This window comes from Pipra filicauda, unplaced genomic scaffold (genome assembly GCF_003945595.2).
Source record: "Pipra filicauda isolate LSUMZ 115617 unplaced genomic scaffold, ASM394559v2 scaffold195_size2193078_pilon, whole genome shotgun sequence".
NCBI lineage: Eukaryota > Metazoa > Chordata > Aves > Passeriformes > Pipridae > Pipra > Pipra filicauda.
The window spans coordinates 652,419-666,177 of record NW_024104304.1 but is presented as its reverse complement, the minus strand read 5'-3'; the positions used below and the strand labels follow the sequence as shown (position 1 = coordinate 666,177).

The following is a 13,759-nucleotide window of genomic DNA, read 5'->3' as shown; positions in this document are numbered from 1 at the left end:
AACTTTCCTAATACTTGATGTCAGTGCTACTGGGACATATCAGAATTACAGTACGTAATCTACCTGTTCATACTCTTTACCTTTCTACCTGAGACAGCAAACTGTAGGAAGACTGGCTCCCACAAATCCTGCTCCACTTGTGGTGTATTTACTCATGTTTGTGCACGTACGCAAACATACACAACATGAAAATGTGATTGTGGCCACAAAAACACAGTCTGGCTCCTTATGGCTTTAACTTCTGTGGTCAACTACAATCAACTTCTATTCCTCAAGAGTAAAGCAAAAGAGTTGTTCTTTGGTATAGGTGTATTCGCATGAAATCTTCACTTTCTTCAGGGGAGGATCTCGTGTAATAGGCCAGAGGTGGTTTATGTGGTTTGACCAATTTTCATGTACAAAGAGTACATGATGTTAAAATGCATATTAAAAAAAACCCACAACTGGCCTTGAATTGTATATGTATATCTAAATATATATGCGTACTTGTTTTATTTATATTTCTTCTTTGTAATCTACTTATTCCAGTCAGTATAGAGTGTTAAATTGAAAGTTGTTACTGTCAGTGTTAAACAATGTTTATTTACAATGCAGATACAAAATTTGCTTTCTGTAAATGAAAATCTCCTGAGTAGTTAATTTAAAAGTAGAACCATGTCTCTTACTTCACTTCAGGAAGAGTATAATCAAATGAAGAATTTGTCTCAATATAAACCACACAAAATTAATTGCTAATTCACTCAGCTTTGTAAGACATTTTTTTCCCAAAGTCTGTACCACAATGTGTAGATTAGTCCTGAAAGGAAATTTCAGTAAATTAGGTTTGTTGAGGTACACTGAGTCTGCCACCATTCTTCAAAAGCAAAACAAAAAAGAATTGTGCAAATGGACTGAACCGAACACTCTGGGTTTCAGTAGCTGCACAGTGCTAAGATTTTTGCAGTGGAAGCAGCATTTGCAGCTAGTTTCTCTCTGAAATAGAGAAAGAACCCAAAGTTGAATCTTGCTTGAAACCTTTGCACAATTCTTTGTACTGCCATTAAAAGGCGTTCTTCTTAGTAAAACCAACATGGCACTGTTACAGCTTTCATCAGTATATAGTTCGTTTGATTTTTGCTTTTATTTTTGAACAAAAGTAGATATAGTAATTAGAGGTTGCTGTCTAATTGGGCTTTGTGGGAATTTTTAGCTAGCCTGAGTATTCCTGCCAATGAGCTTGAACTAAGATTTTAATTGGCTTATGTTATAGAATCACAGAATCATTTAGGTTGGAAAAGACCTTTAAGAACATCAAGCCCAACCATTAACTCAGCACTGCCAAGTCCACCACTAAACCATGTCCCTAAATGCCACATCTGTATGTCTTTTCTTAGTTTTGCGTGTCTGTCTTCTGATTTTCGTTTTGAAGGCAAATAATATTGAAAGAATAATCAGAGGTTTCTTATTGAGCTAAATGTTGCATAATCCATGCACTGGTTTACAAGTGCTGGAATAAGATACTGAAACCTTCCTAACTACTGCAGTTAGGGTCTTTGTTGAAAAGCAAAGGTAATTATAAGCAACTATTTAAATTTTTTTTGAAGTATTGGCTTTGACAGTGACTGATCTGTCATATGAAATTTTTCAGTATAAACAGTGAAAAATGGTATTTTTTTATCTGTTAATAAAATTTGCTGTTGAACAAATACAAACTAATTTCAGTTATATACTTCCCCTACAAAATGATGCAGCACTTTCTGAATTCAGTAAGGATCTGTTTGTGGGTGTTTTGGTTGAGAATAGCCATGATGACAGGACCTCTAAATGCTTTTCTCATCTTTGCCATTATAGTATCTTCTCAGGTAGAGAATCCAGAAGTGAGTATCTGTTTGGCATAATTTCAATGTTATATGGCTGCTCACCAGAGAGGAGGAAGAGAGAATTTGTCTTGCATGACGTTAGTGTTTTGATATGTAGCTGACTGTTTATCAAGCAAATCAATAAACATGAGGTGTGGTGTGTTTGTATTTCTTGCATACAGTGTATTCTGCTTGCTGCTTAATGCGGAAAGCTCCAGCTGATTGTAGTGAATGCACTGGGCTGTTTTAGCACTAAGTGCCATATGCTGTCCTTAAACTGAGGTCTGAATTGTCCCTGTAACTGATAGCTGCAGTCACACAAGCAGCTCAGGTCATTAGGGGTATGGTTTCTACTGGAGCAGAGCTGCTGGATCATGGCAGCTCCTTCTGTACTGTTGGTAAGTTACCTGTGAGTCTCCCAACCCTTCAGCTCCATGACTATGAGCTAGAAGTGTAGGTGCAAAGTGTTGAACTGTATTTAAAACTTGAATCTTTGTCCTGATAGGTTGGTTTTGGGCTGCAATAAATCCCGTTAAAAAAAAAAAAAAAAGAAAAAAAAAGTCTTGCCGATATAGTTTTTTTTTTCCAATACTTTAATGTTTCTTTTGGTGGGAGCTGGGTTGTTCAGGTGGTGGCTCCCCTCTCAGCCGATGCCACCCTAAGCTGTTGCCTTAGAGTCAGGAACCAGACTGAAGAGAGTCAAAACTGGACTGAGCGTCTCACTTTGCATGTCAGATGGAGCAATGTGCAACTATTCCAACACCTAATCTAAACACGGGACGACTCTGGTTTTTTTTATTATTATTATTATTATTTTTAATAATACGCAGGTAAAGTTCAGTGTAACTTTGGTCTGGAGGCGTCCACTGAAATGACGGCTTTATCGGGCGGGGTGATGGGGTGCGGGCGGCACTCAAAGCGATGCTTCCTCCCCAGAGTTTCTCCCGGGAAAGCAGCCGTGCCGGCCGCTCCCCCAGCGCTCAGGAGCGGGCTGGGGCGGGAGTGATGTCAGCGCCGGGCGGGCGGCGAGGCTCCCTCCGCCTGCCCCTGCCTGCCCCCTGCGCGGCGCCGAGCGAGAGGCGAGGGCGGGCGGCTGAGGAGATAAGGAGGCGGCGGGGAGGGACGGAGGGAGGGGAGTCCCGGGGGGAGCCCCCCGAGCGGCGCTCCGGGAGCGGGCGGGCCGGTAGCAGATGTTGCCGGGGGAGCAGCGCGGGGCGTTCCCGGCGGCGCGGAGCGGGACGAGCCGGGGCGCTGGGCGGCCGCGCCGGGCGGGACGCGCCGGGGGTTTCCCTCCCTCGCCTGCTTCTTCGCAGCTGCGCTTCAGAAATGAGGAGGAGGGAGCGAGGGCAGCCCGCTAGCTGCAGCTTGTAGTCGGGACCTGACGAATGTAAACCTGCCGTGCCTTCGGGGGACGCGCCGCGCTTGCTCTGCTCTGCAGCTGCCTTAAAGAGCTCTCCAGGATGGGAGAATCGGTCTGAAACATTCATTTTCCGACGGTCTGCTCAAAGGACGCATCGGCTTGGCTGCTGGAAAGTGATGTTTTCTTCTGAGACTTGTGGAGGCACCACGGACAAGCCTGGTACAAGAGGAGGATAAGCTGCCTTTCAGATCAAGGTTATTTATAGCTACTGCCAAAAAAGTAAAGGACTGGTTTGTTATTCTTACTGTTCTGGATTTAACTTATTTCCACCCCCCGCACCCCAAGATTTTCTCCGTGCCTTGGTCAGGACTATACAAGCCACTGTGGATTCTGTCTTTACAAGTTGCTGCACCATGTTTTATTTATAAAGGAGATGGGACCCTGCAAACCAGTTAAATGGATTACAGTTAAGCAGTCATCTACAGAAGATAATGTACTGCCTTCTGTAATGCCTGTTCATTTGGAAGACTTATTTGGGAGATTTTAGATACAGATGCTGACCTGGAAAAATAGATGAAGACTTCCACTGAATGTTTAGAATATTTGGCTACTGCTGGTTTTTGCTATAATTTGTTTTTCTGTGACATTGGAAAATTTCTGTTACTTTCTAACTGAAGCACTTTATATTTTGGGGGGTGTGGAACCTCACATCCAGGTAAAGTCACATTTAAACGGATGCACTGATTATGAATGACCTCAGCCACCTCATATCTTATGATGTATATTTTGGGTCTATGCATCTTATGCTAAGGGCAAGTTTACTATTCCTTCAGACTGCTAGTGTTTTTTAAATGTTTCTCCTGAATCCATGAAAAGAGAGGTATAGTGGTGTACTTGTGTGAATACTTTGGAGATGGGGAAGCCACTTAGCAGACCAGACTGTCTACGCCAGAATCCTCCATGTGTTGGCAAAGGGGAAGAAGATGAAGATCTAAATATTGAGGACTGCTACGTTCCCCAGAGGTCTATCTATGACACTGTGCGGTTGAATGAACAGATTGATTCGGGCTCCAAGGGCAGCCTCTCTTCGAGGCATTTCACAGACCGGACTTTACCCTACAGTCACAGAACACTGGACATCAGCACTTTGTGCTCCAATGGTGTCCTTACTTCTTCCAGTGTTTTTGAGCTCCGAAGCCGTGAAGCTAACAAGTTAGATGAAAAAATGATCTTTGATGCTCTTAAACTGAACAGTGATATAATTCGGACAGCTGGATTACCCAAAGTGAAGTCTCACACAGAAAAGAAGGAGCACAGACGATCATGGAGAATGCTTGTTCCACCCAACTTTTCAGATTACACTAATAAAAGTGAAAGCTCCTTTAACGAAACTGCTGATATGTCAGAGGCAGCTAGACTGGGCAAATGCAAATGGGGTACAAATTCTCTTACCTCGGAAGAGGATGATTCTGGTTTATGCAGCCCTCCAACAGAAAGAGAAGATAAACAAGATACACTCTTAGCAGGGGATCAAACTCAAATACGGAGTCTATCTTCTGCAGAAGATATCCATGCAGTAGGTCAGTTCAAACCACATATCCCAGCAATTTGCAGAGAGCAGCAAACCCCACTGCATGCAAGCACGAATGTCGCTGTCAAAGAAAGCTGCAGATTGGCTTTGCATGACGTTTTACCCTCTGGAAAAGTAAAACAAAGCAATGCACAGACATGTGAGAGTGATCAGGAAGAGATGGGGGGGAAATACTCTCACTTACAAGGTTTCAAAGAGAAACCTCTGTCACATGAAGATCCTCTTCGAAGTGATGGAAGAGGTATTAGCCTTGGCAAAAATGAAATGGAAAATGCATATGAAGTTAATGAAAAAACTAAAATGCAAGTCACAACGGTAGAGGAGGATTGTGTGGATGATGCACCTCCTCATGTAGATGTTTATTATATGAATGCTGCTGTAAATACTAGTGACTTGGATTTTGCAAAATATGAAATTTTATCTGAAACGGAGGAATTCAGTGTAGCACATACAGGATCAAATGAAATGGCATTTTCTGTACAACAGCTTGAATTAGATAGTACTGTAAACTGCCCAAAAGCTTTTCCAGGGGGAAATGGCAATACCTGGACTACTGGCATTCAAGATACCTTGGATAGAGTCTGCAATGGCCTCTTGTCCAATAAGGTAATAAAAAAAAAATCCACAGATTTGTGAAATAGTTGTAATATAACCTTACAGATATTTGTTTAAAACTTTGTTTTGTTGTTGTTGCCAAACTGTAACTTTATTATTATTATTGTTATTAATTAAGCAGATGCAGTAATCAGTGTCATTTGCATAGCACACATGGAGTGTCCAAAACAGGTGGAATGGTCAGTATGGAAAATGAACTGGGGGCAAATTCTGAGAGGGGTGCTTACTCCAGTTGTTCTGAGCAGGGTTATTTATTGTCCAGCTGGTGCTTGTTACTCCTGACTGGAGTGCCTCCTCCATGCTCGGTGTCTGTACAGAGCGTGGCTACAGGCAATGCCATTCAAGGGCAGCTACAGCCCGTGTGTTCAGCTTGAACAGCCTTACTCATCAAGGTACAAGCAACAGTATCAGATAGTTGTGGTTTCCAAAGCAGTCAGATTAAAGGTTCACCGCCTCTTCTGAGAGCTGCCTTTTGCATTTGCATGCCAGAAAGCAAATCTGACTCTACGGTAGTATTTTACAAGCACTGAATCTTGCAGTGCTTTGTGAGTGGTGGATGAGGTAAGAGAGTAAGTGAAACTTTGTAATAAGGAAAGGGTGTTTGTCGGGTCTGTAATCTTTTTCTCCCCACTCTGGTTGAAATCTGAGATACTTCAAGCTTTGTTGCTAAATTGTTCTGGTAAACTTTGGCCTCAGCAATAATTGTAATTTATTTTAAGCTTCTCTCCACAAAGAATGTGTGCGTTTTTAAAGGGCAGATTATGGAGATCAGTCCTCTCTGTGGTAGGATGTTTCTCTCAAAAGATGAGGCTTTATGGCACATAAAAGAAGAATTTGTTATTTATTCTGTATGGAAATATTATTCTGCCTCCTCCCTACCCTACAGTCAAGAAAAACACAATCGTTTTCCTTTTTCTAGGAGCAGCCAACTCATTCCATACTCTCAATTTTCATGTAACCACAGTCTTAAGAGTTTTTGGGGGGATGGGGATGGTTGTTGTTTTGTTGGGGTTTGTTTGTTTGGGGGAGGGGGTGTTTTGTTTTTTTTTTCTTTTTTTAGGACAAAACTGTTAGGGGTTCTTAATTGTTTTACCCCTCATGTTTAGGGTATTTGCTGTAGCCTCTAGATTGACTTGTCAAGCTGGTGGAAGTGTGCTCAGCCACCTGAGGTCTGCAGCTTTAAAAGCAGTCACTTGCCGCACTGTGTTTGGTGCAAAAGAGGAGAGTTGCTGGTACTTTCAGAGTGATCCCTGCTTTTCAGGATGCTAAGAAAGGTTGCTTTGAATGCACTAAATGTACACTAAAACTGTTAATGAATGCTGCTATAGAAATTGAAGGATTTAGGGTCAAAAGTTGAGCATTCTTTAGCATTGTTTATTCATTGGTTATTTTTCAGTGGCCTGTGTAATTAATTCAGGGGCTTCAGGCCATTTTCTGATCTCATTGACGCTTGTGTCAGTGCAGCTTAATGCTGGTGAATACAAATGGAGATTTACACTGCTTTTGCTAATTATAATAATCTGGCTCTAAAAAAGCTTAAATACCTGCAAGAGTAAAATAAAGCAAACAGAAAACTGCTCAAACTGCTGTTGGGCATGGTCAAAGCCCTGGCAATTTGCAAGAGTATCCTTTGAATGAAAGCCCATTTTCCTGGGGTGTCTGCTGGGATACTGGTTCAACGGCATCTGTAGTGCCTCCTCCTCCCTTGTTACCATTATAATCTCCTAAACCCGACCTTAAAATATCTCTTTCTTCACTGGTTCTTTGAGTTAAACTTTGACTTCTGTCTTAATTTGGAAAAAATGCCCAATTGTCTCTCTTGGTCTGTGCCATTTTTTTACCCCCCAAAACTTCCACTGCCCCTCTTTTTCTCTGTCCCTTTCCCTTCTATCTAAAATTACTCATGGAAGTGTATGCCATTTTCCCCTCTTTGGTGTATTTCATTCGCTCTGTTTAGATTAAGTCTATTCTGTTTAGATTTATTAATATTTTTAGGAAGGTCCTCATGAGGAATGGCTTCCTTTCTTCTAGACAACGATTTTAAGATTTTTTTTGTTGCATACTGTCATGTAAACACTAGGTGCATTTTATGTCAGAAGATATCATGTTTCTTCTCTGTCTTGGATTTCAACTGCAGGTATTCCAGAAAGAAGAAATTGAACCCTTGCAAGTAAAACAACAGGAGGTAAATTGGTTAGGCCAAGGCCTTATTCAGAGTGCTGCTAAAAGTACCAACACAGAAAACCTTGAACATGACCTTGAAGATGTCAACACCCGGTGGAAGACACTTAATAAGAAGGTTATTATTTTGTATACTATTCTGCTTGTGTTGTGTTCTGCCATTTGATTCTTTGCTTGCTGACATCTTTTAAAATACAGGAAATTAAATATTCATGAAGGATATGAATTATATTTACTTTCCACAATCACTATGTTCATAAGTCTAAGGATAAGGTATCACTAGTAGCCAGAGGTATTGCTGTCATTTATAAGGTTTTGTCAAACTTTCTATAGGTCTGTCCTGGATTTTTATTCAGGAAAGACTCACAGAATCACAGAATGGTTGAGGTTGGAAGAGACCCCTGGAGATCATCTAGTCCAGCTTTCAGTCTTTGTTCATGTTTTTTGACTCTGTTTTGTATGCTCAGGTACACTGTTGTACCTGCACAATGCACAGAGCAGCGATACAGCCCAGCGTTGTGTGACTGGTGGCTTGTTTATAGCACCCTAAGGATTTTATTGCTTGAGACATCAGAAGGTACCACTGCTTTGGAAAACTGGCTGTAGATGTTTTTCTGTGCTTTTCAGGAGTTTTCTTCCAGCAGTAGCTGTTGTTGGAAAATGAGAACAGTGGGAAGTAGAAATGGTGCTCATCTTGCTCTGCTCTCTCTTCCTGAAGGAGTGATGCAGCAGAACCACAGATACCTGTGGTTCACCTATTTGCCTTCTCTTTTCCTTTTTTTTTCTTCCCACTGATGGCATTATTATTCCTTATTAAGAGTTGCTACTTTGGATTCCTGGCTTGCTCTTTCTATAAGGAAAATAGGGACCATCTGAAACACAAACATCCTGTCAGTATACTTCATAATACTGTAGCTGTATAAAACAGGACTATCTTGTAAGGAATTACTAGAGCAGGCTGATTTACTTGGAGATAACCTCTTCTTTTCATTGGATGTCTGCAGACCCAGGAGATTAATGCTAAATTGTGACATAGTGTTATGAACAGTTACAGAAATGAGAGTATTTGTTAGTGATACTGACAGATGTTCTACAGATTTTGGCTAATTATTTCATAGCAATAAAAAGAATAGGTGAGATCCTCCAATTTTTTTTAGGTTGCCCAGCGTGCTGCACAATTGCAGGAAGCCCTCCTCCACTGTGGGAGATTTCAGGATGCCCTTGAATCTCTGCTTAGCTGGCTCATTGATACAGAAGATCTTGTGGCTAATCAGAAACCACCATCTGCTGAATTCAAAGTTGTGAAGGCCCAAATACAAGAACAGAAAGTAAGTGAAATGGTTTCAGAATATCTCTCCTTCCACTGGATCAATGAGAATAAATTCCCAGTATTTGACAAAGCATAATATTTGTTCAAGCGTATTATAATACACTGGAGTGTGCTGAGGTTTTTAAAGGAACCATCTGTTCAAAATTGAAGACTTTGTCCAGTGCTGGGAGAAGTGCTTATCTTCTGGGACATAAGATAAAGAGTAATGCTGTGCAATCTGAGGTCTGGTTAGAATTATTAGCATTATCTGGAAAGGATTGTTAAAGGTCCATTGGAAAAAGAGCAAGCGTAAAATCCAGCATTTGTCCATTTGAAAAGTAGGAAATAAAAACTAGTAAATTTTCATTGTAATACTTCCAAGATGATGTTGCAGATTACAGACTTAAATACTTGGCTCTTGATCCTGATGTGATCGTTGTTGGTAGTTAGTTGAAACACGGTTGGGAAATGGCCTCTGCTAATGTATAAGTACTATCGTTGTCATCAACTTTGGCAACTTTTAATAATGGTTATAGAAAAAAGAATGCTAATGTAGCTGATAAAACATACAGTTCACGCAGTTGGACTGTGTGGTCCACTACCACCCACAGATTTAATATAAAGTTATGGTCAGTACAGGTTGTCATATTGGGATATCTGCAGATGCAAAATGTTAGTGTTACCAAAGACAAGTACAGAATGGAGAAAGGGAGAATTGTAGGCAGCAGTCTGTGTTATTCTTCACGAAGGAGTTGATTTACCATACTAGATCAGTGAACTCAATTGTACCTCAAACAAGTGATGAGTTGATTATACAGTAGTTTTTATATCTATTTTCCTCTCTCTCTATGTGTCAGAATTACCTTTGTGATGCCAAATCTAGAAGGACATGCAGCTTTTTCATGAATGTTCCTATAAAATGTAACAGATACTCTAAATAGCTTGTTTTGCTCAATGGTATTAAGTAGAACTCTTTCCTCTGTATATTCCTTTTTTGGGCTACCGCACATATTTAGCCCAGAGAAATCAGGGATATTGATTGGGCTTTGTGAAACTGCTGTTCTTAGGAAAACAATTGAGAAACTAAAATGAGCCTGTGTTGGGGAGGGGAAGAGGTTGATGTGTGTGGCGTGTGTGTGTCTCTTTGATTACCATTGTTCATGCTTTTATCACAGTATAGGCATTGTGGTTTTGGTTTTTTTGTTTGTTTTGTTTGGGTTTTTTGTTTTTGTTTGTTTGTTTGTTTGTTTGTTTTTGTCTTTAACAGATTTTCAGGAAGTCTACTGTTTTTACATTTGCGTTATTGCAATGTTTCTTAATACCCTGGTGCTTGATTGCTTTCTCTGCAGCTTCTCCAGAGGTTGCTGGATGACCGCAAGCCTACTGTTGAGGCAATCAAGCGTGAAGGGGAGAAAATTGCAGAGTCAGCAGAGCCTGCTGATAGAGTGAAAATCTTGAAACAGTTGAGTTTCCTGGATAGTCGGTGGGATGCATTGCTCAGTAAAGCCGAAACAAGGTATTTGAAGTTCTTTTATGGATAAGAAAAATGTAGAAATAGCATAGATGTTTAGGAGCAGCATGTGGAACTCTATAGTGTGAAGTAGTATCATTCTCGTTATTGCATTACATTGTAGTGTCTTGATGTTGATATAATGAGGGAAAAGGGGAGAGAAGTGACTTGAACAGACCAAAAGTCTGTAAAAAAGTTTTAGCCTAAGATGCAACAATCTGCTAGAATTAATTGGATATATATCTTCTGGACATTTTATCTCTGTCAGTTAATTAGAATGCAAGTTTCTTGATGCAGTAACCTGTTCTGCAGTAGAATTAAGTGCAAATTTTACACTTAACAAATAATAATTTTATACTCTTGGAACTTTAGAATCCTGACTTGCTGCTACAAAGAGGGGACACTCAATTCTTCCTTTTTTCTGTTTAATGTCACCTCGTGATTAGTTTCTGCAACTTACAGATCCTCATACTGTCAGTTGCTGATATATGCAAGGTGCTGGGGTTCCCTTAGTTTTCAAGAAGAAAAAGGACCATTAAAGTATACAGATATATTCTAGCAACACAGAATACACTGTGTCTTAAAAGACATTGTAGACCAATTCAAGTTCCTATTAAAAAAAGAAAACAAAAACGATACACGTAGTATCTGTGCATACAAAGACTTTCATTTATGAGTTGTCAATATATAAAGTACCTGTAAAATTATGAACTGTAAAGTGTCTTTGAAGAAGTCTGTGTTAAAAAGCTTACTAAACATGTTTTCTGGGTGGGGATTTGATAAGGACAGCCTTGTTCAGAGTGGAGAGAAGAAGAGTGTGCATAAGAAGTAGCCTGAAAAAGACATATAATTGAGAATAAGAAAGGATTTGGAAAGTTGAAAAAAATGAATTAAAGTGAACAGTGAAGCTTTACAGTGAAGAACAAATGGTTGTGTTGGCGCTTAGAGAAGCACTGAACTTGTTTCTGTCTCCTATTCATTCTCTTTAGTTGAACCTGTTTTGTTACCTCGTACTAATAATATGATTATTTAATTAGTCAACCACTAATAGACCATTATTTCCTTTTTTCTTTCTTTTTTTTTTTTATTGAAGGAGTATGACTCATTAGCTGGGGTAATTGTTAATGTCATGTTTAATTTAATATTATTCTCCCAGTCTGGTGATATTTAATTACAAATGAAATTGCAACTTTTTCGAAGCCGTCTATTAGCTTGTCTCCATTTTTCTTTGGCTGGTCTCTGGAAATGAAGAGGGAATTTGAGGATGATTTTGAAGACTACATAGAATACTTCACGGAGTGTTCATGGCTAAGTCTCTCAAGTCTACCTTGTTTATAAGCCTTGGAAAGCACATATAAACACAGCTTTTTTTCTGGAATAAGATCCTCATTTGAAAGACAATATTGTGATTTTTTCATGTAGGACAAATCTCTCCTATAAATCTGCTTGAATGACATTTGTTCAACACTGATTGTAGAGAAGACTTTTCTCTAATCAAGAGTCTCCTCTGAAATGTAGTAATATGAACCAGAAGTGTTTTAGATACTGCTTTTCTATTTTGGAGGTCAAGTCTCTGTGCTTTATTAATGTTGTTTCACTAACTTCATTGAGAGCTTTTATCCAGAACAAGAGATGCAAAAGTAGAGCCAAATAGTTCTGTTCACATCATTGAACAAATGTTTAAAGATATTTTACAATGCTGAGGAAGCATGACAGTATGTTCTGGTTCAGTAAAGGCTTTGCCTAACTTTAAGACATGCATAATAGTCAAGAGAGTGTAACTTTATGCTTTAAGACAGCTAGAAACTTGAGAACTATCCTAATTGAGTATTAAACAATGTTTTGCTGAATGGAGTGCTAGATTATTTGTAGCAAAAACTGTATTAATAAAGTTATATTATTTTTATTAGCAAAACTGGTATATTGGCTAAAAGAGTTTCAAATGCCTTCTGAGGCGTTTGGGGTTTTTTTTTAAATTTTATTTGATTTTTACTTTACCTTGCTTTTCATTGAGTATCACGGATATATTTCTGTTTCATTTGATGACTGGTTCCTACAATGAGACTGAATTATTTCTGTTTTTTTGCAAAGGATTCAAGGGACTTTTTTTTTTTTTAACTGTTTCAAACTTACTTCATCACAGAAAATAACCATTCCCTTGGCTTGTTGATAGGAACCGTCAGTTGGAAGGCATCTCGGTGGTAGCGCAGCAGTTCCACGAAGCTCTGGAACCACTGGTGGAGTGGCTGAGCACCACAGAGAAGAGGCTTGCAAATGCAGAACCCATTGGAACACAGGCCTCCAAACTGCAGCAGCAAATTGCTCAGCATAAAGTAAGATACAAACCACTCAGTTGCTTTTGTCATTCTTTTCAATGCTTCTGTAAAGCACAACTGTCAAAACTGTTGCAGAATACCGGTGTTTTACCATACTGGATTTTGTTTGGTTTGTTTTTTTTCCCGTAGTTTTAGTTTTACATATTTATGTTGGCAATATGTCCTTTTTCATTCAGTTTTTATTGAGTTCCACTCACATTTCTTTTATGTTTTTCTCATTTTGTTTTCCATTACTTTTCATTATTTAAAATAAAATATAGGCCCTAGAAGATGATGTCCTAGCTCACAATAAGAGTTTGCATCAGGCCATTAGTGCTGGTCAGTCTCTAAAGACTATGAGCTCCAGGGAAGATAAAGATATGGTGCAGGAAAAGCTAGATTCTTCTCAGGCTCGATTCATTGAAATTCAAGAGAAGAGCAACAGCAGGTCTGAACTTCTCCAGCAAGCTTACAGCAATGCTCAGATTTTTGGGGAGGATGAAGTTGAATTGATGAACTGGCTGAATGAAATCCATGATAAACTGAACAGATTGTCAGTCCAAGACTGCAGCACAGAATTGCTTGAGAAACAGCACACTGAACTACTGGTATTTTGATTTCTGTTCATTTATTATTTAATTATTTTTAAAATTTTATTTATATTCTCATACTTCATTTATTTTCATTAATGTATTTGATTTAAAATGTCAATATCCTTATTCCAAAAAAGAATATTTTGTTATGTCTGTGCTAACACAAATGGCCTTTTGTCATAGGATCTTCAGGAAGAGATTCTTCTTAGAAAACAAAATGTTGATTTGGCTATACAAAACGGCTTAGAACTTCTCAAGCAAACAACAGGTGAGAACTTACATAAAACTATGATTTGTCATACTTTTTTTCCCTTGTACTTGCAGGTCCTTAAGAGAAAATTAAAGTGAAACTTGTAAATATTGTTCATATTTGCTGGTTAAAGCAATTATAGTTGTTTATTTTAATAAAGGTTTGAGGTCAAGCTAGGGCATGTTTTGGGGCCAATT

The 13,759-nt window shown here is 39.2% G+C and overlaps 1 protein-coding gene across 15 annotated transcripts in view; it reads left to right on the top strand.

Annotated features, from left to right (window-relative positions):
• Positions 1-13,759, top strand: part of DST (dystonin) — a 306,949-nt gene that overhangs the window by 232,028 nt on the left and 61,162 nt on the right. For 14 of the 15 annotated variants that reach the window (XM_039380429.1, XM_039380420.1, XM_039380416.1 and 11 more), the window contains 6 exons: positions 7,542-7,703; positions 8,743-8,913; positions 10,244-10,410; positions 12,578-12,737; positions 13,001-13,327; positions 13,496-13,580. In XM_039380429.1, coding sequence (XP_039236363.1) covers positions 7,542-7,703; positions 8,743-8,913; positions 10,244-10,410; positions 12,578-12,737; positions 13,001-13,327; positions 13,496-13,580 — 1,072 coding nt within the window. The remainder of the gene's footprint in view (positions 1-7,541; positions 7,704-8,742; positions 8,914-10,243; positions 10,411-12,577; positions 12,738-13,000; positions 13,328-13,495; positions 13,581-13,759) is intronic. The other variant, XM_039380428.1, reaches the window with a different exon arrangement.